Here is a 27,525-nt window from a genome sequence, read left to right as displayed (position 1 = left end):
ATGTACATAAGCAGAGCCTGTAGCTCAAGTATAGTAGGGCCGAAGATGAGCAATATTCCACGGCCGGTTGGTCTCCTCCTCCGATTTACGTGAGTCTTTGTGCTCTCGAACATCGATTAGGTAGTATGACCCATTGTGCAGATCCTTGCTGACCACAAAAGGTCCTTCCCAAGGGGGGGATAGCTTGTGCATATCCATCTGATCCTGGATGAGTCGAAGCACCAAATCTCCTTCTTGAAAGGTTCTGGTTCTAACCCGGCGGCTATGATAACGACGCAGATCTTGCTGATAAATCGCCGAACGGGCTGCCGCCATGTCACGCTCCTCATCTAACAGGTCAAGAGCTTCCTGCCGTGCCTTCTCGTTATCCGCTTCAACATATGCCGCTACACGAGGCGAGTCATGACGGATATCACTAGGAGGAACCGCTTCCGCTCCATAAACCATGAAGAACGGCGTGTAGCCTGTCGATCTGTTGGGTGTAGTATTGATGCTCCATAACACTGAAGGTAACTCCTCAACCCAACAACCCGGCGTCCGTTGCAAAGGAACCATAAGCCGGGGTTTGATGCCTCTCAAGATCTCTTGATTGGCCCTTTCCGCTTGACCATTGGACTGGGGGTGAGCCACTGATGACACGTCAAGCCAGATGTGCTCACGTTGACAGAACTCCTTCATGGCACCCTTTGACAGATTGGTACCATTGTCTGTTATAATGCTGTGTGGAAAGCCAAACCGGAAGATCACCTTTTTGATGAATTGAACTGCCGTGGCTGCATCACACTTACTAACTGGCTCTGCCTCCACCCACTTCGTGAACTTATCAACGGCCACCAAAAGGTGGGTCTTCTTATCCTTGGACCTCTTGAAAGGCCCAACCATATCCAGCCCCCAAGTTGCAAACGGCCAGGTGATTGGAATCATCCTCAATTCTTGAGCTGGTACATGAGCACGCCGTGAGAATTTCTGACAGCCATCACATCTTTTAACCAAGTCCTCGGCATCAGCATGAGCTGTCAACCAATAGAAACCGTGACGAAACGCCTTGGCCACCAAAGATTTTGAACCGGCGTGGTTCCCACAATCTCCTTCGTGGATCTCACGCAAAATTTCACGGCCTTCCTCAGGAGATATAGAGCGTTGAAACACCCCTGTCACACTGCAATGATGTAACTCTCCATTGATAATAGTCATGGACTTGGACCGCCGGGTTATCTATCTGGCCAAAGTTTCATCCTCTGGTAACTCGCCCCGGTTTATATACGCCAGATACGGAACCGTCCAATCCGGGATAACATGTAGAGCTGCCACCAACTGAGCCTCCGGATCAGGAACGGCCAAATCCTCTTCACCAGGGAGCTTGACGGACGGATTATGCAAAATATCCAGGAAGACATTAGGTGGAACCGGTTTACGTTGGGAACCCAGGCGGCTTAAAGCGTCTGCTGCTTCATTCTTCCGCCGGTCCACATGATCCACCTGATAACCTTTGAAATGACCTGCAACAATATCCACCTCACGACGATATGCTGCCATTAGTGGGTCCTTGGAATCCCAAGTGCCGGACACTTGTTGAGCCACCAGATCCGAGTCACCGAAGCACTTAACTCGGCTGAGATTCATCTCCTTAGCCATCCTAAGACCATGGAGTAATGCCTCATATTCTGCTGCATTATTAGTGCAAGGGAACATTAAACAAAGAACATAACAAAACTTATCACCTCGTGGGGAAGTTAACATGACTCCGGCCCCCGAGCCCTCCAATTGCCTGGACCCATCAAAATGAATAGTCCAATAAGTGTGATCCGGCTTCTCTTCTGGCGCTTGTAATTCTGTCCAATCATCGATGAAATCCACAAGTGCCTGAGATTTGATCGCCGTTCGGGGTATGTATTTCAACCCGTGAGGCCCGAGCTCGATAGCCCACTTAGCAATCTGACCAGTTGCCTCCCTATTCTGGATTATATCCCCCAAAGGAGCAGAGCTGACCATCGTGATGGGATGACCTTGGAAATACTGCTTAAGCTTCCGGCTTGCCATGAAAACCCCATACACCAATTTTTGCCAATGCGGGTACCTCTGCTTGGATTCAATGAGTACCTCACTAATATAGTAAACCGGCCGCTGAACCGGATATTCCTTTCCTGCCTCCTTGCGCTCTACCACAATAGCCACACTAACAGCCCGAGCGTTAGCTGCCACATACAGCAGCAATGGCTCTTTGTCAATCGGAGCAGCGAGAACCGGCGGATTAGCTAGCTGCCGCTTTAAGTCCTCAAATGCTTCATTAGCGGCATCACTCCAAACGAAGTTATCCGTTTTCTTCAGCATCTGATACAAAGGGATGGCCTTCTCGCCGAGGCGACTGACAAACCGGCTCAACGCGGCAATCCGGCCTGCCAGGCGTAGAACATCATTGATACACTTTGGTTTAGCCAAGGAGGTGATGGCTTTGATTTTTTTTCTGGATTAGCTTCAATGCCCCTGTTAGACACCAAAAAGCCCAAGAGCTTGCCTGCAGGTACACCAAAGACGCACTTGGCCGGATTAAGCATCATGGTGAAGTACTTCGCACATGCCGCACATGCCGCATCATCCACGTCCAGCATCTCCATGGCCATCTCATAGCTTTCAACCCATGTTTCAGGGGATAAATCAGAGGTGTAATTCGGCACCTTGTGCGGGCCCTTGAAATCTTTGGGCAGGCGCACATTGCGCAATGCCGGGACAAGACATGGCACTCCCAAGGAACTAGAGGTAACTCCTGGTTCCACCGATGTGGTTGGACGAACCGGAGTAAGCTGACGGGCCTCGTGCTGTGCCGCTAACTCGGCCTCTCTGCGTGCCCGAGCCCGGTCCACCACATCCTAAGCATCACCGGCACCACCCGCTGGGTTATGGCCACGGGGCGGATCACAGTTCCGCGCATTGCTTGACACTGCCAGTTCATCCATACGCCTGCTGTAACTCCGGCTTGGACGGTGTCATGGAATTGTCACGGCAGATGTCCTCAAGCTAGGACTTAGTCGTGGAGCCATCGCCGCTAGGAAGCTTGAAGGGGTTAACGGGACAAGGAACACGAGGGTTTATACTGGCTCGGCCCCTTACGGTGAAGGTAAAAGCCTACGTCCAGTTGAGGTGGTATTGATTAGGGTTTCGATGACCAGGGAGCTTAACTGCTATGCCTGGCTCTCGATGAAATCTTTCTTGTCCCTGAACCGCTACCGGGTCGTCCCTTTATATAGAGAGGTTGACGCCCAGCGGCTCTCAGAGTCCCGGCCGGCTCATAAAAGTGTCTGGCTCGGACTCTCAACTATTCTTGCCTTACACTACAAGTCTCGCCATACGGTGGTTTATCACTACGGGCCTTAAGCCATCTCCGGCTCTTAAGCCCATCTTTGGCCCACCGTCTTCAAGCTTGGCGCCGGGCTTCAAGTGATGACCCTTATGAGTAACCCGGCCCCTTCTGGCGGGTGACTCTAAGGTTTATATCCTCAACATTAGGCCCCAGATTGATTTGAGCCGGCTCATGTCAATCTTCAATTCTTTCAACAGAAAATCTCCGGCTTACAATTGTGTGAAGGCCATAACCCGGCATGACGTCATCCTCTGGACTCCGGATAATCCGCCATGATGTCATCTTCCATTAAGTCCATTTTTTATTCCACCAGATCCGCAACGGATCTTATCTTTACTGCCATCCTGAAAATCGAGGCGCCTCTCGGGCGAGATAACCGCGCCGTGGCCTCCTCGTTTCTCGCGCCCACTTATGAGTCTGGCCTTATAAATAGCCCGACCCTCGGGTCTTTCCATTCTCCCCCTTCTGTCGTCCTCTTCCTCTCGCTGCTCCCGTGCTGCCCGAGCTCCGCCGCCGCCGCCGTCGCAACAGAGCTCCGCGTCCTCATCGACCTTGGCCGCTGCATCACCCTGAACCGTCCAGAGAAACGCGGCGAACTCTCGCAGCACATCTGCATCTGTAAGTTCCTTACTCCTCGTAGAATAGATCTACGTTAAGCTCCTGCTGTTCTTCCGCGTTCTTCGCCGTCGCCCACGAGTTCTTGGTAGTTTTCGTTTTTACTGCCTCTTCTTGATCTTAAGATAGTATAGAACCAACGCGGTAGCTGTTTGGCACTCATTTCAAATGCAAGTAGACCTCTTTTTACTGCATAAAGGCTCCGTTCGAGCCCAAGAAATTCCTTTGCGTCTGTTTTTAGGTCTAGAAACTTTCCTTTTAGCCGACCGTTTTGATCCAAATTATTTACTGCAATGTGTGAAACCTGTTTTCACCACACTTAGTAAAAAACTGCACCCGTTAAGTCATGGCGGTTTACATTTTCGGTTTAAAGAAACCACGCACCGTAGAACCTTCCGGCTCAAAGGAGACCATGTGCCATAAAATTTTCCGGCTCAACTGTGACAAGGTCGTAGACAATCAAATTACTCTCAATACCTCCAGCGGCTTAGATAACCCGATGCACTTGGATATATGTCATTAGGCCCCTCCATAAGCCGCCACTTGAAATATTGAACTGTAAATTTCCTCCGACTTATAATTAAACCGAACATATTTCCCTTTTATCATAGGCTTCCGACTTCCACCATGCCTCCCAAAGCTCCCAAAGCACCCATCACTTGCAATTGGATGAGGTCCAACGTCACCGACGAGACCTTAGCGGACTTTGTGAAGTCGGGTTACCTGCCCAAGAAGGACGTCATGTCCTACCGTGCCCCCGATCCATCAGAGGAGAGACCACAACCAAGGGACGGGGAGGTGGTTATTTTTGCAGATCACATGAGCCGGGGCTTCGCACCGCCCGGCTCAAAGTTCTTTAGAGACGTGCTGAACTTCTTTGACCTGCGGCCACAAGACATAGGACCCAACTCGGTGTCGAATATATGCAACTTCCAAGTGTTCTGCGAGGTCTACCTTGGAGAAGAGCCCAGCCTGCTGCTCTTCAGAGAGCTCTTTTACCTGAACCGCCAGAACGAGTGCGCCAACGGGCCGAGCTTAGAACTTGGTGGAATCTCCATTCAGCGACGGAGGGACTGCCTTTTCCCTTACGCTGAGCCGCCAAGCCACCCAAAGGACTGGAACCAGACGTGGTTCTATTGTCAAGACACATCACCGGCTGACGAGAGCCCGCTGCCCGGCTTTCGCCCTTCACGTCTGGAACCAACTCACCCTCTATCTGACAAGTTAACTCAGGCGGAGCGCCAACCTCTGCTCCCCACCATTAACAAGATCAAGGCTCTCCTGGGCAATGGTCTCAATGGAATTGACCTGGTCCGAGTCTGGATCTCCTGGCGGGTGATCCCATTGAGCCGCCGCCCCGGCTTAATGTGTGAGTACACGGGCCGAAAGGATGACCCCCTGAGACACAGCCGCAACGATCTTCCTGAAGACGTTGCTGAGGACATGACCAAGGCTCTCTTGAACGAGAGCTTGGCAGACTGCGGGAGGACCGGCTTAAGCCCCTTCTGCAAGACCAACCCGGCCCCGGCGGTAAGCCGCTGATCTGAACATCTTATTTTCTTCTGTAAATAACTTTCATCCGAACCTTAAGAAATCATCATTGTATTTTTCAGGCGGATGACAAATTTTGGAAGGTCAAATACGACCATGAGGCGGCCAAGAAGGCCAGGAAGGCGAAGAAAGCCGCCAAGAGAGCCGCTCCCCGCAAGAAGGGAAGTAGGCCTACTGCTTCAGAGCTGCTGCAACTAAGCGACTGCTCCGAGTCAGAGGTAACCCCTGAACCTGTATGCTCTTATTGTATTTGTTGTTTATTTCTGTCCACCTTATCAATACTATTCATAAACAGGATGACACCGGAGCAAGTAACCCGGTGGTTGAAGAGGTAATGTCACTTTCCTCCGACTCGGAGCCCTTGCCAAGGCTGAAAGTCCGAAGGGTAACCCGGAAAGTAAGATTTTCACATCCTTTAGCTTATCAAGATCCTCAATTTCTTTTGAAGCGACAGACTCATGAGAGCCGGCGGCACACCCGGACCAACAAGGACGCTGACCTCTCCTCCGGTTTACCGGATGCGTCGAGGAAACGCCGGACCGAGGTTATCTCCCTCTTGTACCCTTTTCATCCTTTGGCGGGTGTTATTCATCAACCGCTCAATTCTTCTGATTCAAACTATCAGGAAACTTCACCCTCCTCTGGTGACTCGATGCAATCAAACTTGCCGGCCTTCAAGACCGTACCCGGGTAATGATGACCATCCCTTGTTGTACTTATCTTTACTTATACCTTTGTACTTAACCTTTTTGTCTTTTTAGTGCCCAGGCAAAGCTCACCAAGAGGGCAAAGAAGAGCAAGCCGGTCGAAGAGCCGGACTTGCCTGAACCGGAGGTAACAGCTCAAGAACCGCCAGCTGCCTCTGCTCCTGAAGCCACCGCTCCAGCCGACAAGCGAACCGCAGAAGCTTCTGCTAACCCGGAGACCTCCAGCCCGGCTCAGCCGGTCAATGACCCGGACGTGGTAATCACCCGGACGGAGTTTGTTGAGCCGGGGAGACCTACTGCACTGGCCAAGTGCTCCACCAAGGAGGAGTTGCTAGAGCACCGCCGGGCTAATCTGGACCTCACCGACTACGCCAATCTGAACATCGGAGAGATCGTCTCCGGCTATGTCAGTCAGGTGCACAAGAGTCGGGATGTAGAGATCGGCATGGTGAACCAGATTCAGCAGAAGTCTGAGGTACCACTCTCCTTTCTTCTTGCTTACTGCATAGTTATCTTGTTATTCTTACCATACTCTAGCCCCCAAGTCTACCACTTATGATAGGATATGTTGTAGACTTATCTTCCGGCTTACTCGCATGAACCGGTAATCTGTAGATGGAGACTTTCAACATGCATTAGCCCCCAAGTGCCAAGTGTCTTTGCTTGGAAAGCGCTTGGGACTTGAAATTAGCATAGTAACTGTTCATTCTATAACCCGGAAATTTATGCAGGCTGCTTGCAAGAAGTTTGAAACTGACATCTCCGATCTGAAGACCCGCCTGAGGACGCAAGAAACTGAGACCCGGAAGGCAAACACCAAATTTGTGTCCAGTATTGCTGCTCAAGAGAAGCTGAAGAAGGACTTTGAAGCTGAACGGAAAGCCTGGGCCGAAGAGAAGGCTACTCTGGTGAGCCGGGCCGAACAGGCGGAGAAGGCTCTGACAGAGAAAACCAGCGAGCTCTCCGGTTTAAAACGCCACGTGTCCCAGATGGTTGCCGCGATCTTCGGTAAGTCATGCCACCGGCTCTCGTCCAGTTTATAATCTTTATATCTCATAACCCACCATTGCCAGCGGCTTATCTTACTCTGTTAAACAGGTCCCAGAAGCGCCAACCTCAACCAAAGTGTGGTGACCAAGCTGAAGGCCGTGTACACCCTGGTGGAGCAACTCTACACCGGGTCACAGCGTGCCTTGGCCGTGGTGGCCCTATCCAATGAGGTGCCGACTCACCTGGCGGAAGTTCTTCGCCGGCTTGCCGTTCTTCCTCAACGTGTCCAAAAGCTGCGACGGGCCTCTGCAAGAGCCGGCGCCATAGCCGCTCTGAGCCGGGCCAAGGCGTTCCTTCCAGAACTAGACCCGGCGGACATTGCTCTTGGCTACCCCAGCTTGAAGGAAGACGGCACCCCCTTCGACCAAAGGGACTTTGCAGCCTGCGTGAAGATCGTACGCCCGGTGGCCACTCTGATTGGCAATGATACGGATCTGACTAAGTATCAGCCGGGTTACGATGCAGAGAATCAGAGGATCCCCACTCCGCGCTATGAAGCCATCAGCTTAGTCCCGCCGACTCGTAAGCACACCTTTGCCCCGGAAATTGACCCGGCCGGGTTAATTGACGAGGAAGCTCAATTTGAAGCTCTGAGCGGCATTGACTGGAAGTCATCAACTTTCCAGGTCTTGGGAACAGCCGGAGGAGCGGAGAGGGATGAGCCGGAAACGTCAACCCAACAAGCGTCTTAACTTTGTAGGCGGTTTATTTGAAACAATGCTTCACCCTTTTGGGCTCGATGAATCTTGTAATAGAATAGGATCAACACTTTAATTTTGCCGTGCCATCGTGCACGCGTTGAATGCTGAATTCCAATGAAGTTGCTTCCCTATATTTCTCCGGGTCATAGTTGATCATTCATGTTCCTTAAGCTTAAATAGTTGTCTTTAACTATCCTGCATAGAAAGACAAATCACAAGTCTCTAGGGGGCTTACCACATGGAGAATCATAGTCTTATGCATATAACCCGGAATATGAATCACAAAAGACTGGCCCTCAATTATGTCCTTGATATAACCGTAACAACGCACTTATCAGCCTGACAGTACACTTCCGGCTCAGATAACCCGGGTAATAAGGTTGGTACCTCAATTCTGGTTTACCAGTCTTAATAACGCCGATTGTGTTCACCTAGTACTGTAAATCAAAGTTTAAGCCGGCAAAGTGAGACCCGCCATGCATACTTGAAATAATCAGAAGAACTTTTTTGTGACTCAGAAAAGCTTAGGGGCTTCCGGTTCAAATACGACCAGAGACCCGTCCCAAAGGGGTTATGCTAAGATTCGACTGCGATCATATAGCCCCCAGTGGGTGTGGCGATGCCAATCAAGAGGGTACCGACAGCTATGTTCTCTTTGGTTCGAATACGACCCATGTTTGAACAGGAAGCCCCCAAATGACTTCAGGAGTTGTTTAGCGATGCTGATTCGAATACGATCCACGTCGGTTCCCAAAGGGGGTTAAACTATGATTCAAATATGATCAAAGAAAAACTCCCCAATGAGCTCGGCACTTTGCCAATCAAATGGGTATCGGCAGCTATGTTCTCTTTGGTTCGAATACGACCTATGTTTGAACAGGAAGCCCCCAAGTGACTATATTGTGTATGGCTAGATTCGAATGTGATCATAAGCCGGATCCTCCTTCAAGTTATCATGTGATCTTGCAACGGAAACAACACGTTCATATTTGGAGGAGAAAAAAGGACAGAGGTTCTGCTTTATTGCTTATCATAATATATACATGGCTTAGAGAAATATGTACATTATGAGAGACGATGGCTCAAGTGTAGTAAGGCCGAAGCTGAGCTATGTTCCACGGCCGACGGGTCTCTTCCTCCGACTTACGTGAATCTTTATGTTCCCGAATGTCAATGAGGTAATATGACCCGTTGTGCAAATTCTTGCTGACCACAAAGGGCCCTTCCCAAGGCGGGGATAGCTTGTGCGCATCCGTTTGATCTTGGATGAGCCGGATGACCAGATCGCCTTCTTGGAAGACCCGGGACTTAACCCAGCGATTGTGATAACGGCGCAGGTCTTGTTGGTAAATCGCCGAGCGAGCTGCTGCCACATCACGCTGTTCGTCCAACAAGTCAAGAGCATCTTGGCGCGCCTGTTCATTATCCACCTCAACATAAGCCGTCACTCGAGGCGAGTCATGACGGATGTCACTGGGGAGGACTGCTTCCGCTCCATAAACCATGAAGAAAGGCGTGAAACCTGTAGACCTGTTAGGAGTAGTGTTGATACTCCACAACACGGAGGGTAACTCCTCCACCCAACAACCCGGCGTCCGTTGCAAAGGGACCAAAAGCCGGGGTTTGATGCCTTTCAGAATCTCCTGATTAGCCCTCTCAGCTTGACCATTGGATTGAGGATGAGCCACTGATGAAACATCAAGTCGAATATGCCCTCGTTGGCAAAACTCCTCCATGGCGCCTTTGGATAGATTGGTACCATTGTTAGTTATAATCCTGTGTGGAAAGCCAAAACAAAAGATCACCTTTTTCATAAACTGAACTGCCGTGGCTGCATCACACTTGCTAACTGGCTCCGCTTCAACCCACTTGGTAAATTTGTCAACTGCCACCAAGAGGTGGGTCTTCTTATCCTTGGACCTTTTAAAAGGCCCAACCATATCAAGCCCCCAGACCGCAAAGGGCCAAGTAATCGGGATCATCCTCAGCTCCTGAGCCGGCACATGAGCCCGTCGCGAGAACCTTTGGCAACCATCACATTTACTGACCAAGTCCTCCGCATCAGCATGAGCCGTCAGCCAATAAAAACCATGACGAAAAGCCTTGGCCACAAGAGACTTTGAGCCGGCGTGATGGCCACAATCCCCTTCATGAATCTCACGCAAGATCTCTTGACCTTCCTCAGGGGAGACACAACGCTGGAACGCTCCCGTAACACTGCGGCGATGCAACTCACCATTGATAACAATCATTGACTTAGACTGCCGGGTTATTTGTCTGGCCAAAGTTTCATCCTCAGGCAAATCTCCCCGGGTCATGTAAGCCAGATAGGGCATTGTCCAGTCCGGTATGACGTGGAGAGCCACCACCAGTCGTGCCTCCGGGTCAGGGACAGCCAAGTCTTCCTCTGTAGGCAACTTAACAGAAGGGTTATGCATATTAGGCGGCACCGGTTTTCGCTGAGAGCCCAGCCGGCTTAAAGCATCAGCCGCCTCGTTCTTCCTGCGATCGATGTGCTCTACTTGGTAACCCTGAAAGTGCCCAGCAATGGCATCAACTTCGCGGCGATAAGCCGCCATGAGAGGGTCCTTGGAGTCCCACTTTCCTGATACTTGTTGAGCCACCAGGTCTGAGTCGCCGAAGCACCTTACCCGGCACAAGCTCATCTCCTTAGCCATCCGAAGACCGTGGAGCAAGGCCTCGTACTCAGCTGCATTGTTGGTACAAGGAAACATCAATTGTAGCACATAATGGAACTTGTCACCCTTAGGGGAAGCCAATACGACTCCAGCCCCCGAGCCCTTCAACTGCCTGGACCCATCGAAGTGAATAGTCCAATATGTGTTATCCAACTTTTGTTCGGGCACTTGTAGCTCTGTCCAATCATTGATGAAATCCACCAAAGCCTGAGATTTAACAGCAGTGCGTGGCACATACTTCAGACCATGAGGTCCGAGCTCTATAGCCCACTTAGCCACTCTCCCTGTGGCCTCCCTGTTCTGAATGATATCTCCAAGGGGGGCAGAACTGACCACAGTGATGGGGTGACCCTGGAAATAGTGCTTAAGCTTCCGGCTTGCCATGAACACACCATAAACAAGCTTCTGCCATACGGATACCGCTGCTTGGACTCAATGAGTACTTCGCTGACATAATAAACCGGCCTCTGAACCGGATGCTCCTTACCCTCTTCCTTGCGCTCCACCACCACGGCCACACTGACGGCTCGAGTGTTAGCAGCCACATACAACAATAAAGGCTCCTTGTCAACCGGAGCAGCAAGGACTGGGGGCTCGGCCAGCTGTCTCTTCAAATCCTCAAAAGCAGTATTAGCTGCATCATTCCAGACAAAGTCATCAGTTTCATCAACTGATATAATGGCATGGCCTTCTCCCCCAAACGGCTTATAAAACGGCTTAAAGCAGCGATACGACCCGCCAGGCGCTGGACGTCGTTTATACACGCCGGCTTAGCCAGGGAGGTGATGGCCTTGATCTTCTCCGGGTTAGCTTCAATGCCTCTGTTAGAAACCAAGAAACCCAAGAGCTTGCCTGCAGGAACACCAAAAACACATTTGGCCGGGTTAAGCATCATCTTGTAGACCCGGAGATTATCAAAGGTTTCCCTCAGATCATCTATCAAGGTTTCCTCCTTCCTGGATTTAACCACAATATCATCCACATAAGCATGAACATTGCGCCCAATCTGGTTATGAAGACAGTTCTGCACGCAGCGCTGATAAGTCGCCTGTGCACTCTTGAGTCCAAAGGGCATAGATACATAGCAGAAGGCTCCAAAGGGAGTGATGAACGCCGTCTTCTCCTGGTCCTTAACTGCCATTTTAATCTGATGATATCCAGAATAGGCATCCAAGAAACTTAGGCGCTCACAACCCGCCGTAGCATCAATGATTTGATCAATACGGGGAAGGGCGAAAGGATCAACCGGACACGCCTTGTTCAAGTCCGTGTAGTCCACACACATCCGCCAGGTGCCGTTCTTCTTGAGTACGAGCACCGGGTTAGCTAACCACTCTGGGTGAAAGACTTCAACAATAAACCCGGCCGCCAAGAGCCGGGCCACCTCTTCACCAATAGCTTTCCGCCTCTCTTCATTAAACCGCCGAAGGAATTGCCTGACCGGCTTAAATTTCGGATCAACATTGAGAGTGTGCTCAGCGAGTTCTCTAGGTACACCTGGCATGTCAGACGGCTTCCATGCAAAAATGTCCCTATTCTCACGGATGAACTCGATGAGCGCGCTTTCCTATTTTGGATCCAGATTGGCACTGATGCTAAACAGCTGAGATGAATCTCCTAGAACGAAATCAACAAGTTTAGTCTCATCAGCCGACTTAAATTTCATTGCCGGCTCATGCTCCGTAGTCGGCTTTTTCAGAGAGGTCATATCTATTGGGTCAACGTTGTCTTTGTAAAACTTCAACTCCTTTGTTGCGCAAACAGATTCTGCGTAAGCTGCATCGCCTTCCTCACACTCCAGGGCCACCTTCCGGCTGCTGTGAACCGTAATGGTCCCATTATGACCCGGCATCTTGAGCTGTAAATACACGTAACACGGCCGTGCCATGAACTTGGCGTAAGCCGGCCGCCCAAATATGGCATGGTACGGACTTCTTATCTTGACCACCTCAAAGGTCAATTTTTCCGCCCTGTAGTTGTGCTCATCTCCAAAGGCCACTTCCAACTCGATCTTGCCGACTGGATAAGCCGACTTACCAGGAACCACACCATGGAAAATAGTGTTTGACTGGCTGAGGTTCTTATCAATCAACCCCATACGACGGAACGTCTCATAATAGAGGATGTTGATGCTGCTGCCTCCATCCATGAGCACCTTAGTGAACTTATATCCTCCCACCTGAGGAGCCACCACCAAGGCCAAGTGACCTGGATTATCCACCCGAGGAGGGTGATCCTCCCTACTCCACACTATAGGCTGCTCAGGCCACCGCAAGTAGCGTGGAACCGCCGGCTCAACAGCATTCACATCCCTCTTATGAAGCTTCTGATCTTGCTTACACAGACTGGTGGTAAACACATGATACTGTCCACCGCTAAGCTACTTTGGATTGGTTTGATAACCCCCCTGCTGCTGTTGATGACCCTGGCCAGACTGCTGATTAAAGCCCCCTTGACCGTTCTGAGGATTAGAATTTGAGCCGCCGCCCGGGCCATGAAAACCGCCAGCGCCTGAGCCACCGCCCGGGCCATTATTGCCGTTAAAGGCGTTGGAATTCTTAAAGGCCTTCATGATTGCACAATCCTTCCATAGATGAGTAGCTGGCTTCTCTCTAGAGCCATGCCTTGGACAAGGCTCATTCAACAGTTGCTCCAGCGTCGGGCCTGACCCGCCGGCTCGGGGAGGGGGCCTCCCCTTGCGTCGCTGGTTATTACCCTGTGAGCTGGCGTTGGCTACGAACTCTAGGCTGCCGTCGGCCTTGCGCTTGCCACCTCCTTGGTTCCCCGGGTTATGCTGAGGACCCTTGCCATTACCGTTCTTCTTTCCCTTCCCTGTCCTTTCATCATCTGAAGCGGGGTCCTTGGTACTATCAGAATCGGCGTACTTGACGAGAGCCGCCATCAGTGTACCCATATCATTGCAGTCGCGCTTAAGCCGCCCGAGTTTCATCTTCAGGGGCACGAAACGACAATTCTGTTCCAACATTAAGACTGCAGAGCCGGCATCCATCTTATCAGATGAATGTATTATCTCCTTAACTCGACGAACCCAATGTGTCGTAGACTCACCCTCCTGCTGCTTACAGTTAGTCAAATCCAAAATTGACATAGACTGCCTACAGGTATCCTTGAAATTTTGGATGAACCGGGCTTTCAGCTCAGCCCAAGACCCGATGGAATTCGGTGGTAGCCCTTTCAACCAAGTGCGGGCAGTCCCATCCAACATCATGGTGAAGTACTTGGCCATTGCCGCTTCACTGACTTCCAGCAGTTCCATGGCCATCTCGTAACTCTCGATCCAGGCTGCGGGTTGTAAGTCAGCCGTGTAATTAGGCACCTTCCTAGGGACTTTGAAGTCCTTGGGTAGACGCTCATTGCAGAGAGCTGACACTAAACAAGGGACACCTCCAGTCCTGGTAGGGATACCCACGTCGACGGAAGTCGTCGGATAAGCCGGGGGAGTCTGGTAAGCCGTCAACTGAGGCACCTGCTCCGCCTCTTGCCGCGCTCTGTCTTGGTCTACTGCATGAAAGGCTCCGTTATGAGCCGGGCCATGGCCAAGGGGCGGGTCATGGCGTCGGACATTACTTGAGCCGGTCGCTGAGACCATGTGTCTGCTATAACTCGGGCTCCGGCCTGGACGCGGGGTCGAGTGGATCCTGTCCCGGCTGTAAGAGTACGCCTCTTGCTGCGCCAGTGCTGTCTGAAGGAGTTCCCTGACCCGGCGGGTTTCAATAGCCGTCGGAGAGTCGCCGTCAATTGGGAGGGCCGCCAGCCGTGCTGTTGCGGCGACCATGTTCTCCAGCGGGTTAGCATAATGACCCGGTGGTATTGGCACATACTGAGGCGGGGCAGGGTTCACCCGGGGAGGCCCCATCACTTGTGGCTGAACAGGGGTCCCAGACCTGGGCACTATGATCCCTGGCGGGTTACTAGACCCTGCACCTGGCGTGTTGAAGAGATTTCGAGGATCGTAAACCGGAGGGAGTCGAGATTGGGCTTTTTGATGCCTCCTTCTCATGACCTCATTGGACGCGTTCTGATCCATCGTGAGCCGGAAGGACTGCACATGAATCAACTGAGTTTGTGTGTCGAGAGCCGCCCTCTCCGCAGCCATCCTGATCCCATCCGCTGCCAGATCCTCTTTGGCTTTCACGAGATCTAACTTTAACTGCGCCACCTCCGCGTCATGCTGAGCTTGATCCGCCGGGTCCACCGCGGCGGTCAACAGGACCGTCATCTTGTCCGTGAGATCCATCAGCACCTGAGCCGGCGAGGGCACCGGGTTTCCCGCCCCAGCAGCAGGGTTCTGAACAGGCTGCGCACCGGCCATGAAGATTCCAACCCGGCTCGGCGGCTCAAACGGGTCCGGAATACTGTCACCATCGGAACAACCCATTAGCCTGCCATCTTGAAGCTGATACAACGAGTTCGACTCATCTGTGGATGATTCGCCGTCAGAGCCGGCGGCCGTCTCATCACCAGATCCAGATCCACCAGAGAGCCCTCCATGGACACATCCCACGAAAGCATGCTTTAAGGCAGGCAGGGCCCGGGTGGGTCGTGCGCGCTGAGCCGTCTCGATGAGATCGGCGCAGAGATCCGGCTCAGGGCCCGGCTCACCAATCTTACCAATGAAAACATGAATTCCGCCGAAGGGGACCCGGTATCCGTACTCAATTGAGCCGGCGTCGGGGCCCCAGCTTGCATCGTCGATGTAGAGCTTGCCGCGACGACTCTTGGTCATCCGGCCCACAGCGTATCCCTTGAGCCCTTCGAAGCTGCCCTTCAAGAACTCAAATCCACCGTGCGCTGGCCCCACGGTGGGCGCCAACTGTCGTGGAATTGTCACGGCAGATGTCCTCAAGCTAGGACTTAGTCGTGGAGCCATCGCCGCTAGGAAGCTTGAAGGGGTTAACGGGACAAGGAACACGAGGGTTTATACTGGCTCGGCCCCTTACGGTGAAGGTAAAAGCCTACGTCCAGTTGAGGTGGTATTGATTAGGGTTTCGATGACCAGGGAGCTTAACTGCTATGCCTGGCTCTCGATGAAATCTTTCTCGTCCCTGAACCGCTGCCGGGTCGTCCCTTTATATAGAGAGGTTGACGCCCAGCGGCTCTCAGAGTCCCGGCCGGCTCATAAAAGTGTCCGGCTCGGACTCTCAACTATTCTTGCCTTACACTACAAGTCTCGCCATACGGCGGTTTATCACTACGGGCCTTAAGCCATCTCCGGCTCTTAAGCCCATCTTTGGCCCACCGTCTTCAAGCTTGGTGCCGGGCTTCAAGTGATGACCCTTATGAGTAACCCGTCCCCTTCTGGCGGGTGACTCTAAGGTTTATATCCTCAACAGACGGGGAGTGGAATGAATCCGATCGCGACTATATGAATATGCCTCCTGTCGAATCAAGGCTGTCTGAAGAAGCTCCTTAACCCGACATGTCTCGACCGCTGCTGGAGAATCGCCTTCGATCGGGATGGCCGCCAGCCGTGAAGCGGCAGCGATAATGTTGTCCATTGGGTTAGAATAACGACCCGGTGGTGTGGGGACATGAGGTACCACAACGTTGTTCTGATGAGGCGGGTCCACCAAATGTGGCTGAACTGGCGCCCCTCCTCGGGGTGCCTCTGCCCGGTTTACCACCGGCGGATTACTCGTTCCTGCCCCTGGGGTGTTAAAGAGATTTCTAGCGTCATAAACCGGAAGCAGACGAGATCGGTGCCTCCTCTTCAGGATTTCGCTTGACGCACTCTGATCCAACATAATCCGGTAAGCTTGTGCATCCAAAGCGGCCCGCTCCGCGGCTATCCTGATATCCTCAGCTGCTAAGTCGGCTTTCGCCTGGGTGATCTGATCTTTCACTTTCGCGATTTCCGCATTGTGTGTATCCTGATCCGCCGGGTTAACCTCCGCCATTAGCGTTGCCAACATATCATACAAATCAGATAGAACCTGAGCCGACGGTCGCACAGGGCCTCCTGCCCCAGCCGCTGCCGCCGCTGCTGATCCGGAAATCATCGCCGCTGCGGTTCAAGAGTGGAGCGCTGGTTGCGTGCCGGCCATGAAGATCGCCACCCGGTTTGGCAAATCAAAGGGGTCCGGAATACTGTCGCCATCGTAACAGCCCCCAATCCGGCCATCTTGTAACTGATATAACGACTCGGTCTCTCCAGTCGATGACTCCTCGCCAGAATAAACGACGGTCTCACCACCAAATTCCGATCTATCCTCAGATTCACCTCCATGGATAACCCCCACGAAGGCACGCTTCATGATAGGCTTGACCCGGGCAGATCTCGCACGCTGAGTCGTTTCGACGAGGTCGGTGCAGATGTCTGGCTCAGGGCCCGGTTCACCGATCTTGCCAATGAAAATGTGTATGCCACCAAAGGGGACCTAGTACCCATACTCGATTGAGCCGGCCTCGGGGCCCCAGCCTGCATCGTCGATGTAGAGCTTGCCGCGACGACTCTTGGTCATCCGGCCCACAGCGTAACCCTTGAGTCCTTCAAAGCTGCCCTCCAAGAACTTGAAACCATCGTGCGATAGCCCCACGGTGGGCGCCAACTAGAGAAAGGACTTAGTCGTGGAGCCATCGCTATGGGTTAGCTCGAAGGGGTTAAAGCAGACAAGGGACGCAAGAGAGTTTTATACTAGTTCGGCCCCTTTGATGAAGGTAAAATCCTACGTCTAGTTGTGATGGAATTGATGGGGTTTTGCTGACCAGGGAGCGAATACGCTTTGCCTGAGTCTTGAGTTGTTGTTTGTTGTCCCTGAAACACCGCCGGGTCGTCGCCTTATATACATGGGTTGACGCCCATCGGTTTACAGACTCCGAGGCCGGCTCATAATCGTGTCCGGCTTGGTCTCTGCTACGCATATCTTACAACACAAGTTTACATCTCAATGCCGGTTTATGTCTACATGCCTTAAACCGTCTTTGGGCCCTGGGCCTTCATGAAGCGTCACCGTCTGTCTTCATGGGCTTCAGATACAGATGAACTACTTATGAAGTTAACCCGGCCTCTCCTGGCCGGTTTACGCCAAGTGGTAATATCCCCAACACAATAGCAACAAGTTGAATAGATATCCCTATTTTAACAGAGGCAAAAAAGGAATCAATTACTGGCCAATAAAGGAGGATGAAACATGCGGCCACAAAAATGGTAATCCCGCCAATCCCTAACAAGTTTTGCAGTTTTGAAATAAGATCCAGTAGTTAATTCTAAGAGTGGCATTGCTTAATTTTACCAGCGGCATTAGATTAACAAAAAGCATAAACAGTTTCAGGGGAGAGTGGGCGCAACAACAACATGTGCTTCCATCTACTTATAAAGGGGGTGATGCAGAGTTTGTTGTAACAAAGCAACAAGCATAATGTCTGGGTTGGTCCCATTTTTGTTCACTACTTAATGGGAAAAGACAGCAATACAATAGCTTCAATTCAACATTTATTTAAAACAGTACCAATACGAGTAGCACACACTGCACGATCATGTGGATGAAGGAAAGTACAAACTTGTCATGACGCACACAAGATCATGTACGAATCTGCCAACACGAATAGGAAATCCAATCTCGTTTTGTGCAGTTGCACTGAAATCAAGTAAAGTTGCCGGTGTGACATTTAAGTTTGCTATAGCAACAAGTTGAATAGATATCCCTGATTTAACAGAGGCAAAAAAGGAAACAATTACTGCCTATAAAGGAGGATGAAACATGCGGCCACAAAAAGATGCATCTACCTTATCTTGATGGAAAACAAAGTATAGGACAGTTGCATTCCTAAAACGGTTGCATTGATTCATATTAAAAGAGAAATTCTCTTAAAATAGTTTAGTATTTAATTCTAAGAGTGGAATTGCTTAATTTTACTATCAGCATTAGATTAAGAAAAAGCACAAACAGTTCTAGGGGCGAGTGGGCGCAACAACACCATGTGCTTCCATCTACTTATAAAGGGGGTGATGCAGAGTTTGTTGTAACAAAGCAACAAGCATCATGTCTGGGTTGGTACCATTTTTGTTCCCTACTTAATGGGAAAAGAGAGCAATACAATAGCTTCAATTCACCATTTATTTAAAATAGTACCAATACAAGTAGCACAACATCTCAAAACACACTGCACGATCATGTGGATGGGACATGGGACATGCCAGCACCATGTGCGTCCACACGTATAAATGGGTGATGCAGAGTATGTAGCCAAGCAGCATATCTGCGTTGGTCCCATATTTGTTCTCTTTGAAACTTTTTCCTATGTGAGGGTAGCAAATCTAGTCCTGCACAAACTACCCGACCCCCCAGTTTCTTTCCCTTTTCAACAAAGAGTTCGGTTCCTTACAGATGTGTGTACTGGGTTACCCCCTTTTTCCCTTTTCGACCAACAAAGCGGCTGGATAGCTAGTCTATACTACTTTCCCTCCCTCCTTCCCTCATTGAACCACGTCCTAGATTCATGCTCCACCCAACTGCACCCTTCTTTCCTCTTTGAACCAAGACCTAGATTCGACTACAGAATCAAAAAAGATCCGCATGCAGCTAGACCAATGACGATTTCAAAGAAACGTATACCTTAGGGTCGTCGAGATGTGGCAAGGCGTGCGGCGGGAGGTCAGATCTGCCCACACTACGTACGGCAGCGAGGAAGAAGGGGTCGGTGGCCCTCCCGCACAGGCGCTGGGTGAAAGAGAAAAGCGCAGCCGGTAGTAGATTGCCTCCCTCGTCGAAGGCGATAGAGTGAACGCTGCACCTTCTCCCCTTCCCGGTGCGACGGGATCCGGACGCCTCCTTCGCCAGCTGTGAGGGGGTGAGAGAGACAGAGGCCAGAACGCAGTCTTGTTTAGATCTGGTGAAGAGGGTGAGAGACTATGAATATAGCAAACCCTAGCAAAGGAACGCTGAGCCTCCAGCGTGTATATATATATATATGTAGTGCGGCGAGAGTGTGGAGAGTGCAAACCCTAGCGAACAAGCGCTGAGGCTCCAGCTTATATATATCACTACAAGAAATATGTCAACTAGTGACCTTCTATCAGTGACCCTCAAAGAATTGGTCATAGATCTATGACCATTTCAGACCAATTGGTCAAAAGCTGTTCGGGGGGCTCCAAACCCTAAACTATAACGACCATTTTGGTCGGAAAGGTCGTAATTTCCTTACACGAAATTGTCATAAAGCAGATAGCATAGGTCCGCTGCCTTATTTCTAGCTGATCATGACCAATATAGATGGTCATAACCTTGTAAATTGTGGTGGGTTGCTATGACTAGGCGCCACCTCATCAGTTTTGCCTATGTGTCATGTCCATGTGGCAGTTTTTGCCCTAGGTTGTGAAGCAACCTATATTTCTGTCATTCCCAAAATTCCCAAAAAATTCTCATAAATTCTTTGGGTCATATCTTTGTCAAATATGTAAAAAACCTTCCTTGCCTAGTTCAAAAATAATTTAAAAATATTCATTTTCCTATTCTGTTCAGAAAAACACTTTGTGAAGGAAGTACCACTTTGGCATGTCAAATGGTATCCATTTTCTACAGTGCTTTCCTATGCCCAAATAACCATCCTCCACCAAATGCCAGCTCAATCCATTCATTATTTTGAGCCCAGCTTCAACATTCGTATTTATGTCCAGTGTGGTACTTTGCAAAGCAAGTACCACCTAGGCTCCTCCTGTTGAGCTGAAAATTTGTGAAGACGGTCTTCTTAGTAAGTGATCATCCTCAGCCAAAACTTAGCGGTACGTGCATTTCCCGTACCGCTAATCAAACACTTGGCGGCTTATTCATGTTTGAGCATCGATCGGTCTCCTCGTGAGAATCTTATGTTGTGATTTTCTTCCTAGCACCTACCTAGGGAGTGCCCAACCCACTAGACATGCCTAGGCCGCCCAGAACACATGGCAACGCCACGGTCACGCGGTGACCTCGCGGCGGGCATGCGAGTTTATGCGCTCTAGAGTTGGGGCCCTCGGCCACTGTCCAAACCTCGACGTATCGCCACCAAACCATGTATTTATGATTAAATAGGTACTTATGTAACTAGAAATTATTTTTGGAAAAAATAAATAGCAAACTATGAGGCAGCTGCAGTTTAAATTTGACCCGCTTCCTACTGAATCGGCAGGAATTTGTCTTTTTCACCAGAGGTGGATCGAAACTTTTGACACCAAACCATTTTGTCAATTGTGCATTAAATATGGCCTAGTATTTTAGAAACTTGATTTGGTCCAATTTTGCAACAAATATATGGTAGGTCCTTCACAAAAAAACTCATTTCAGGCACTCGGAAAATGGAAAATGAATTTTCCGTGCAAACAAAATGAAAACTCCCTTAGGCAACATTGTTTGGAATTCCAAGATGCACCCTTCTGCACAACATGAGGTCAAAACGGCGGGCTTGACCGTTCCTAGCTAGTGGTTGAATCTTGGAAAACTTTTGATGTTTCTCTAATTAAATAGATACTTATGTACCTAGAAATGATTTTTGGAAAAAATAAAGATCAAACTATGAGGCAGCTGTTGTTCCAATTTGACCCGCTTCCTACTGAATCGGTGGGAATTTGTCATTTTCACCAGAGGTTGATAATTTTTTTTTACACCCAACCATTTTGTCAATTGTGCATTAAATATGTCCTAGTATTTTATAAAATTGATTTGGTCCAATTTTGCAACAAATATATGGTAGGTCCTTCACAAAAAAACCTCATTTCGGGCACTCGAAAAATGGAAATGAATTTTTCGTCCAAAGAAAATGAAAACTCCCTTAGGCAACATTGTTTGGAATTCCAAGATGCACCATTGTGCACAACATGATATCATTTGAACAAACTATGCCATGAATGTGGCCATAAGATTGATCATTTGACTTGAAAGCCATGAATCTTCACACTTGATAGCTCGTTTCTGAGAAAACTTTTTTAAAATGATTGCCGTATTACAAGTTTATAAATTTTTCTGGTACCTTGGCCACATATAATGAAACAATGCGAAGGTTTTCCAACTTTTTGAATTTTTTATGCCCGTTTCAAAATGGCGGGAATAACCGTTCCTAGCTAGTGGTTGAATCTTGAATTTTTTTAGTGTTTCTCTGATTAAATAGATACTTATGTACCTAGAAATGATTTTTGGAAAAAATAAAGAGCAAACTATGAGGTAGCTACAGTTCAAATTTGACCCGCTTCCAGCTGAATTGGTGGGAATTTGTCTTTTTCACGAGAGGTGGATCAAAACTTTTTACACCCAACCATTTGGTCAATTGTGCATTAAATATGTCCTAGTATTTTAGAAAATTGATTTGGTCCAATTTTGCAACAAATATATGGTAGGTCCTTCACAAAAAAACCTCATTTCGGGCACTCGAAAAATGGAAAATGAATTTTTCGTCCAAAGAAAATGAAAACTCCCTTAGGCAACATTGTTTGGAATTCCAAGATGCACCCTTGTGCATAATATGAGATCATTTGAACAAACTATGCCATGAATGTGGCCATAAGATTGATCATATGGCTTGAAAGCCATGAATCTTCACACTTGATAGCTCGTTTCTGAGAACACTTTTTTTAAATTACCGTATTACAAGTTTATAATTTTTGCTGGTAACTTGGCCACATTTAATGAAACAATGCGAAGGTTTTCCAATTTTTTGATTTTTTTTGAATTTTTTATGCCTGTTTCAAAATGCGGTCAAAATGGCGGGAATAACCGTTCCTAGCTAGTGGTTGAATCTTGAATTTTTTTTGGTGTTTCTATGATTAAATAGATACTTATGTACCTAGAAATGATTTTTGGATAAAATAAAGAGCAAACTACGAGGTAGCTACAGTTCAAATTTGACCCGCTTCCACCTGAATCGGCGGGAATTTGTCTTTTTCACGAGAGGTGGATCAAAACTTTTTACACCCAACCATTTGGTCAATTGTGCATTAAATATATCCTTGTATTTTATAAAATTGATTTGGTACAATTTTGCAACAAATATATGATAGGCCCTTCACAAAAACATTTCATTTGGGCACTCAGAAAATGATTTAAAATAGCTAGAAAGATCAGAAATGCATACAAATTGGTCCTTATCTATAAAATGTTGTCTAAGTCTATTGAAAATTTGTGTGGTGCCATTTTGCAAAATATTTTTGATAGCTGCTTCATAAAATCCCTCTATTTTTAATACTTGAAGACTATTTTAAATCACTGATTTTTTGAACCACTGAGAACTCTTCCCACGGATCGATGACATGGCGCCCATCCATCCGTCCATTCATCCATCTCTCCATCCCACATCCATCCATCCATCTATCTACAGAAAAAAGAAAAGAAAAAGATCCCCACCCGCAGCCCAAACCCTAGCTCATATCCCCCATCGCACCCCTCCTCCCTCGTCCCCATCTCCTCGCCGCCGCCGCCACCTCCTCCCCGTCCCTTCCACCACTCCTCGTCGCCAATCTACGGAGCCCGATGCCGCCCGATTCCGGCACCGTCCGACGGCGCCCGATACCCTCCCCTCCGCTCCATCCTCCCCATCGACCAGATCGACCGCGCCCTCCCACCCACACATCGCCGCTGCCACCCACCGTCCCAGCTGACGTCGCCGCTGCCACCCACCGCCTAGTCTGACCTCATCGCCGGCCGCCCCTCCCGCTCTCTTCCCCCCACAGCCGCCGCCCCCTCCCTCTCCTCCCATCAAAAGAGAAGAGGGACCTCCGTTTGTACGAGGGGACGGTTGCGTCTCGTCCTCGCGTGGATCGAGCCGGACGCGCGTCGTCGTCAAGAGCCGTCGTCAAGGCCCGTCGTCGTCAAGATCTAGAGACGCCATGGGAGTGCAGATCGAGGCGGGGTCCAGATCGAGGCGGGGTCCTTCTTCCTCCGTCTGCTTCTGCTCTCTCGCCCATTTTCTCCCCATCCCTTCCATTCCCTCCCGCTGCTGCTGGATTTGGGGGGGTGGGGAGAGAGCCATGCCAGTGTCGATGTCGGTTGGCTGATTTGGTTCTTTGCTCCCCAGGTGGCCTCTGCGCATCTCCTTCGCCCGCTCGAGCCGTAGAAGCATGGGCGCGAACGGCCCCACTAGCAGCACCGTCGCCTCATCATCCTCTTTGCCGGCCACTGCCGGCTGCGGTGGCGGTGCGGCCCACAAGCCGTGGCTGTTTGTTGGGCTCGGGAACCCCGGCAAGATGTACAAGGGGACCCGCCACAACGTAAGATTCCGGCGCTCTAGCTTTCTGGATCACGCTTTGCTTGTCTTGTAAGGAGCTGCGCGTTTTCAGTTGGTAGCCCTGTCGACTGTCCAAGTTAATCATGATGCAATTCATAAATCCTACTAGTAATTTCTAGAAATTACTGCAATTTTTTGAAGCCGATTTAACTATGTCTACAAACACTGATGTTGCGTGGCTGGAAAGGCTAAGTAGGCTTGATGCTAAGCTCTTCGCCAGGGTAAAGGTGTTATATTTTTGGTTGCTTGATACTGCAAACTCTTGGCTTTCTGTTAATTGCGTACTATCCCGATTAGTGTGATTAGTTGAACTATACTCTGGATTACAGTATGTCACTATTATATCCTGTTGGTAATCATTATGTTGTTGCATACAGGTTGACAAGATGGGGTTCAGACGCCCCAGCAAGATCCAGGCCGTCACGCTTCCCATGATCCTCACGCCGCCCTACAAGAACCTCGTAGCCCAGGCGCACAACGGCTCCGGCAAGACCACCTGCTTCGTCCTCGGCATGCTCAGCCGCGTCGACCCCAGCTGCATGAGTCCCCAGGCCATCTGCATCTGCCCTACTAGGGAGCTTGCGCAGCAGGTCCCTCTCTCATCTCATCTAGTTACTGAATACTCCTCTAACTGCTATTTTTCACCTATAATCTGGTTATTAATGTACCCAAATGTTAATTGGACCTCCTGTCTAGTATAGGACAAGTCAGTGAATGCTAGTATGTGTTTTACTAAATTCATTAGATAGTTAACTCACTGTGAGATGTCCACTCTTGTTTTGTTAATTCATCAGATAGCAGGAAATTCCGCCCTGCTTTGTCGAACTCTTTCTGACCATGTTTGCCCGCATTGCGTGTTCTGTGCAGGTGTTGATGCAGGCAGATCTGTTCCTGACCAAGCTGACCAGCATGTGCGAGAGGAGCACGGAGAAGGGCTTTATGTGGGTCACCATGAAGCGATGTGAGAGACCCCCAACCCTTACAGCTGGCTCGTGAGGTGTGGGTTGTAGATTTGATGGGTTCAGCAACTCTGATGTGACGAGTTGTTCGATATGCGCAGCGTCGATGAAGTGTTAGGCTAGGTTGAAGAAGATGGTGAGTAAGGGGGAGCCTGTTGAGTACCGATGCCTGGTCTGCGCCACCGATGGCAAGAGGAACATCTCCACCTCGGTATTATTCACTTTCTCTCTGCTGCTGGTTCGGCATTATGTCTGCTGGATGTGTTTTGCCTTGATTCTGTGCCTGATGGTAATCAGGTTGCCATTATTTAGCCCCCTTGTGTGCTATGATTGTGAATTATAGATGAGACATTTGCATATTTCCTTTATCTGCTGTATGAACTGAAACAACTCCAGTTTGCACACATGCTAAATAGAATTTTTGTTGGTTGTTACTTCCAATTGAGGACTGTTTGTTGGTGTTGAGAAATCGATAGGTAGGTCGGTAAATATAATGGAAGAACTTATATTAGATTTTCGTTGGTTTCAGAATGTCTGTTTCATGGTCTTTTCTGATAATGGAAGAACTTATATTAATCTGCTGGTTGTTGGTTTCTATGTACTCCCTCCTTAATTCAAAGTTGAGACACTTATTTTTGATCGGAGGGAGTACATGCTTGTAACAGCCTTGAACTAGTCATTTCAGAATTCAGATAGAAACTACCTTTTGGGGAGCCTTCTATTCAGTCATAGCCTTGACATGGTCGACCCTTGACCCTCCGTGTTTTTCAGGTACAAAATTGGCCATAGTTCTGTACATGACGTGTTTGGTGCATCTCTTTTCAGGTACGAGATGGCTCTGACCAGAATTGGTCGTGCTGGCATCGCCGTCATGGGGCAGAACCTTGCCCTCAACCTTCTCCCGCGCCCTTTTTGCTCAGGCGGTGGTGCACATCCCGCGCCAGTTCAAGGTGTCGGACTGGTTCCTGAACAGGAAGAAGGACTACAAGGACGTGAGGTTCTCCCAGGTCGTCTCCAACGCCGTCGACATGAAGCTCAGGGATGACCTCGAGAGGCTAAAGAAGACCAGGTATAACCTCGCCGTTCCCTGTTCTTTTCCCCCCTTACTATTGGTTGATATATGACTATGTGTTAGATTCAATTACTGAAGATGCTTGCACTTCATATCAGGACAAGCAGTTTGTGTCTTGCCTGGTAGTATACAGTTTAATTTGCTATTATTAGCTAGGGTTGTTGATAGACATAATTTTCTGCTGGAAGTCAAATCTCCTAAACACTAGAATGCCTGAAATGTCAGGGTAGCAAGTACTAGCCATGTGCTTCATTCTATGTACCGTTCTGGTGTCTGTGCATGTATGGGCTAGCTTTTTGTGTATAATAGTGAGTTGATGCTTCTTTCTACAGAAATACAGCATGTTAGCTCTATGGATGTTTATTTACCTGCAACTTCTGCCAGCTCTAACTTGGTTATATAACAGTTCAATTCAGTCAAATCTTTGGGGTGTTGATACACTACTGTGCAAGTTCTATGGTATGTGAGTTCCTTCTATTGCTGCAAGCATTGACACAATATGTCATGTGCAAGGAGCTCCGCATCCGAGTCTCGTCCATCCTCGGCAGCAAGGAGCTGGGCCAAGGGAGCAAGCAGAGCTGCTGGTTAAACTACAAAAAAATACACTTCCGTGATGATACGTGTTTGTCACAGTAGATCGTGTTTTTTGTCATGCATGTACATTCATGACGATTTTATGACAGAATCAAGATAGTCATACCTGTGCTATCGTAGAAGTGTTCCATGACATTACAGAAATTATCATCACGGAAGTGTCCACTTCCATGACGATAAATCACGCATCACAGAAGTGCTTTCGTCAAGGGTGACCGACATGTGGCATCCACCGTAACGCAACGCCGTTAAGCTTCGGGTCGGGTTTTGGATCCGATAACCCGTTAACAGCCCCGACCAATGGGAAATTTCCACATGTAAAGTTCTTATTGGCCGGACGAAACACGTGTCAGCTCGTCAGTGGGTCAGATAGGTGCCTATGATATGTCGACACGTGCCACGGCCCACCACTAGCCCATTTAGCTTACAAAGCTGGCCCGTTTGACTTGGTCAAAAGTTAACGGGCTGGCCCATGAAAAGCCTGTTAATGGTCTCTTCGCAAATAGCCCATTTTACGGCCCGTTAACTCACGGCCCGTTAGGCCCTAAAGGAAATCTGCCCAACAACGTCATGTGGGCCGTCGAATATAACACCAGCCCATTTTACTTTCGGCCCATGTATGGCCCATGACGTCTTTCGGCCCATATGAGGCCTTCGTATCTTTCGGCCCTTTACAGGCCTACGGTGACTCTAGCCCATAATGAACAGTAATTTTCTTTATACCCGTTAAAGGCCCATGATTTACATGGGCCGTTTCCAGCCCGTGTTAGCTTTCGGCCTATTGACGACCCATATGTTATTGGGCTCCTTTTCGGCCCTCGATTACTTCCGGCCCGTTACTGGCCTGTTCCCCTAATGGGCCAAATTCGGCCCATGGCAAGAATCGGCCCGTTACTGGCCTGTTCCTCTAATGGGCCAAATTCGGCCCATGGCAAGAGTCGGCCCGTTACTGGCCTGTTACCCTAATGGGCCAAATTCGGCCCATGGCAAGAGTCGGCCCGTTTCTG

General features: G+C 49.4%; 1 protein-coding gene across 2 annotated transcripts; it reads left to right on the top strand.

The window, feature by feature from the left end:
* The first annotated feature begins 23,553 nt into the window (after positions 1–23,553).
* Positions 23,554–26,231, top strand: LOC109736793 (DEAD-box ATP-dependent RNA helicase 38). Of its 2 annotated transcripts, XR_006665838.2 has the most exons (3): positions 23,554–24,483; positions 24,761–25,063; positions 25,678–26,231. XR_006665838.2 is itself a non-coding variant. In XM_045230547.2 (2 exons), the coding sequence occupies exons 1-2, from the start codon at positions 24,280–24,282 to the stop codon at positions 24,887–24,889; spliced, it is 333 nt and encodes a 110-aa protein (XP_045086482.1). In that variant the 5' UTR covers positions 23,554–24,279; the 3' UTR covers positions 24,890–25,630. The 2 variants fall into 2 exon arrangements, 1 of the variants encoding a protein (XP_045086482.1); XM_045230547.2 differs by lacking the exon at positions 25,678–26,231 and having other exon boundaries at positions 24,761–25,630.
* Positions 26,232–27,525: the final 1,294 nt, after the last annotated feature.

The sequence above is a fragment of the Aegilops tauschii genome, chromosome 6 (genome assembly GCF_002575655.3).
Source record: "Aegilops tauschii subsp. strangulata cultivar AL8/78 chromosome 6, Aet v6.0, whole genome shotgun sequence".
Taxonomy (NCBI): domain Eukaryota; kingdom Viridiplantae; phylum Streptophyta; class Magnoliopsida; order Poales; family Poaceae; genus Aegilops; species Aegilops tauschii.
Note: the sequence above shows the minus strand (reverse complement) of the source record. Positions and strands in the feature narration are given on the sequence as shown.

Excerpts from the sequence above, each read along its gene's own strand:
- LOC109736793 (XM_045230547.2), top strand. The coding sequence starts at position 24,280 with ATGGGGTTCAGACGCCCCAGCAAGATCCAGGCCGTCACGCTTCCCATG. Across the intron at positions 24,484-24,760 it reads CTAGGGAGCTTGCGCAGCAG|GTGTTGATGCAGGCAGATCT; the intron begins GTCCCTCTCTCA and ends TGTTCTGTGCAG.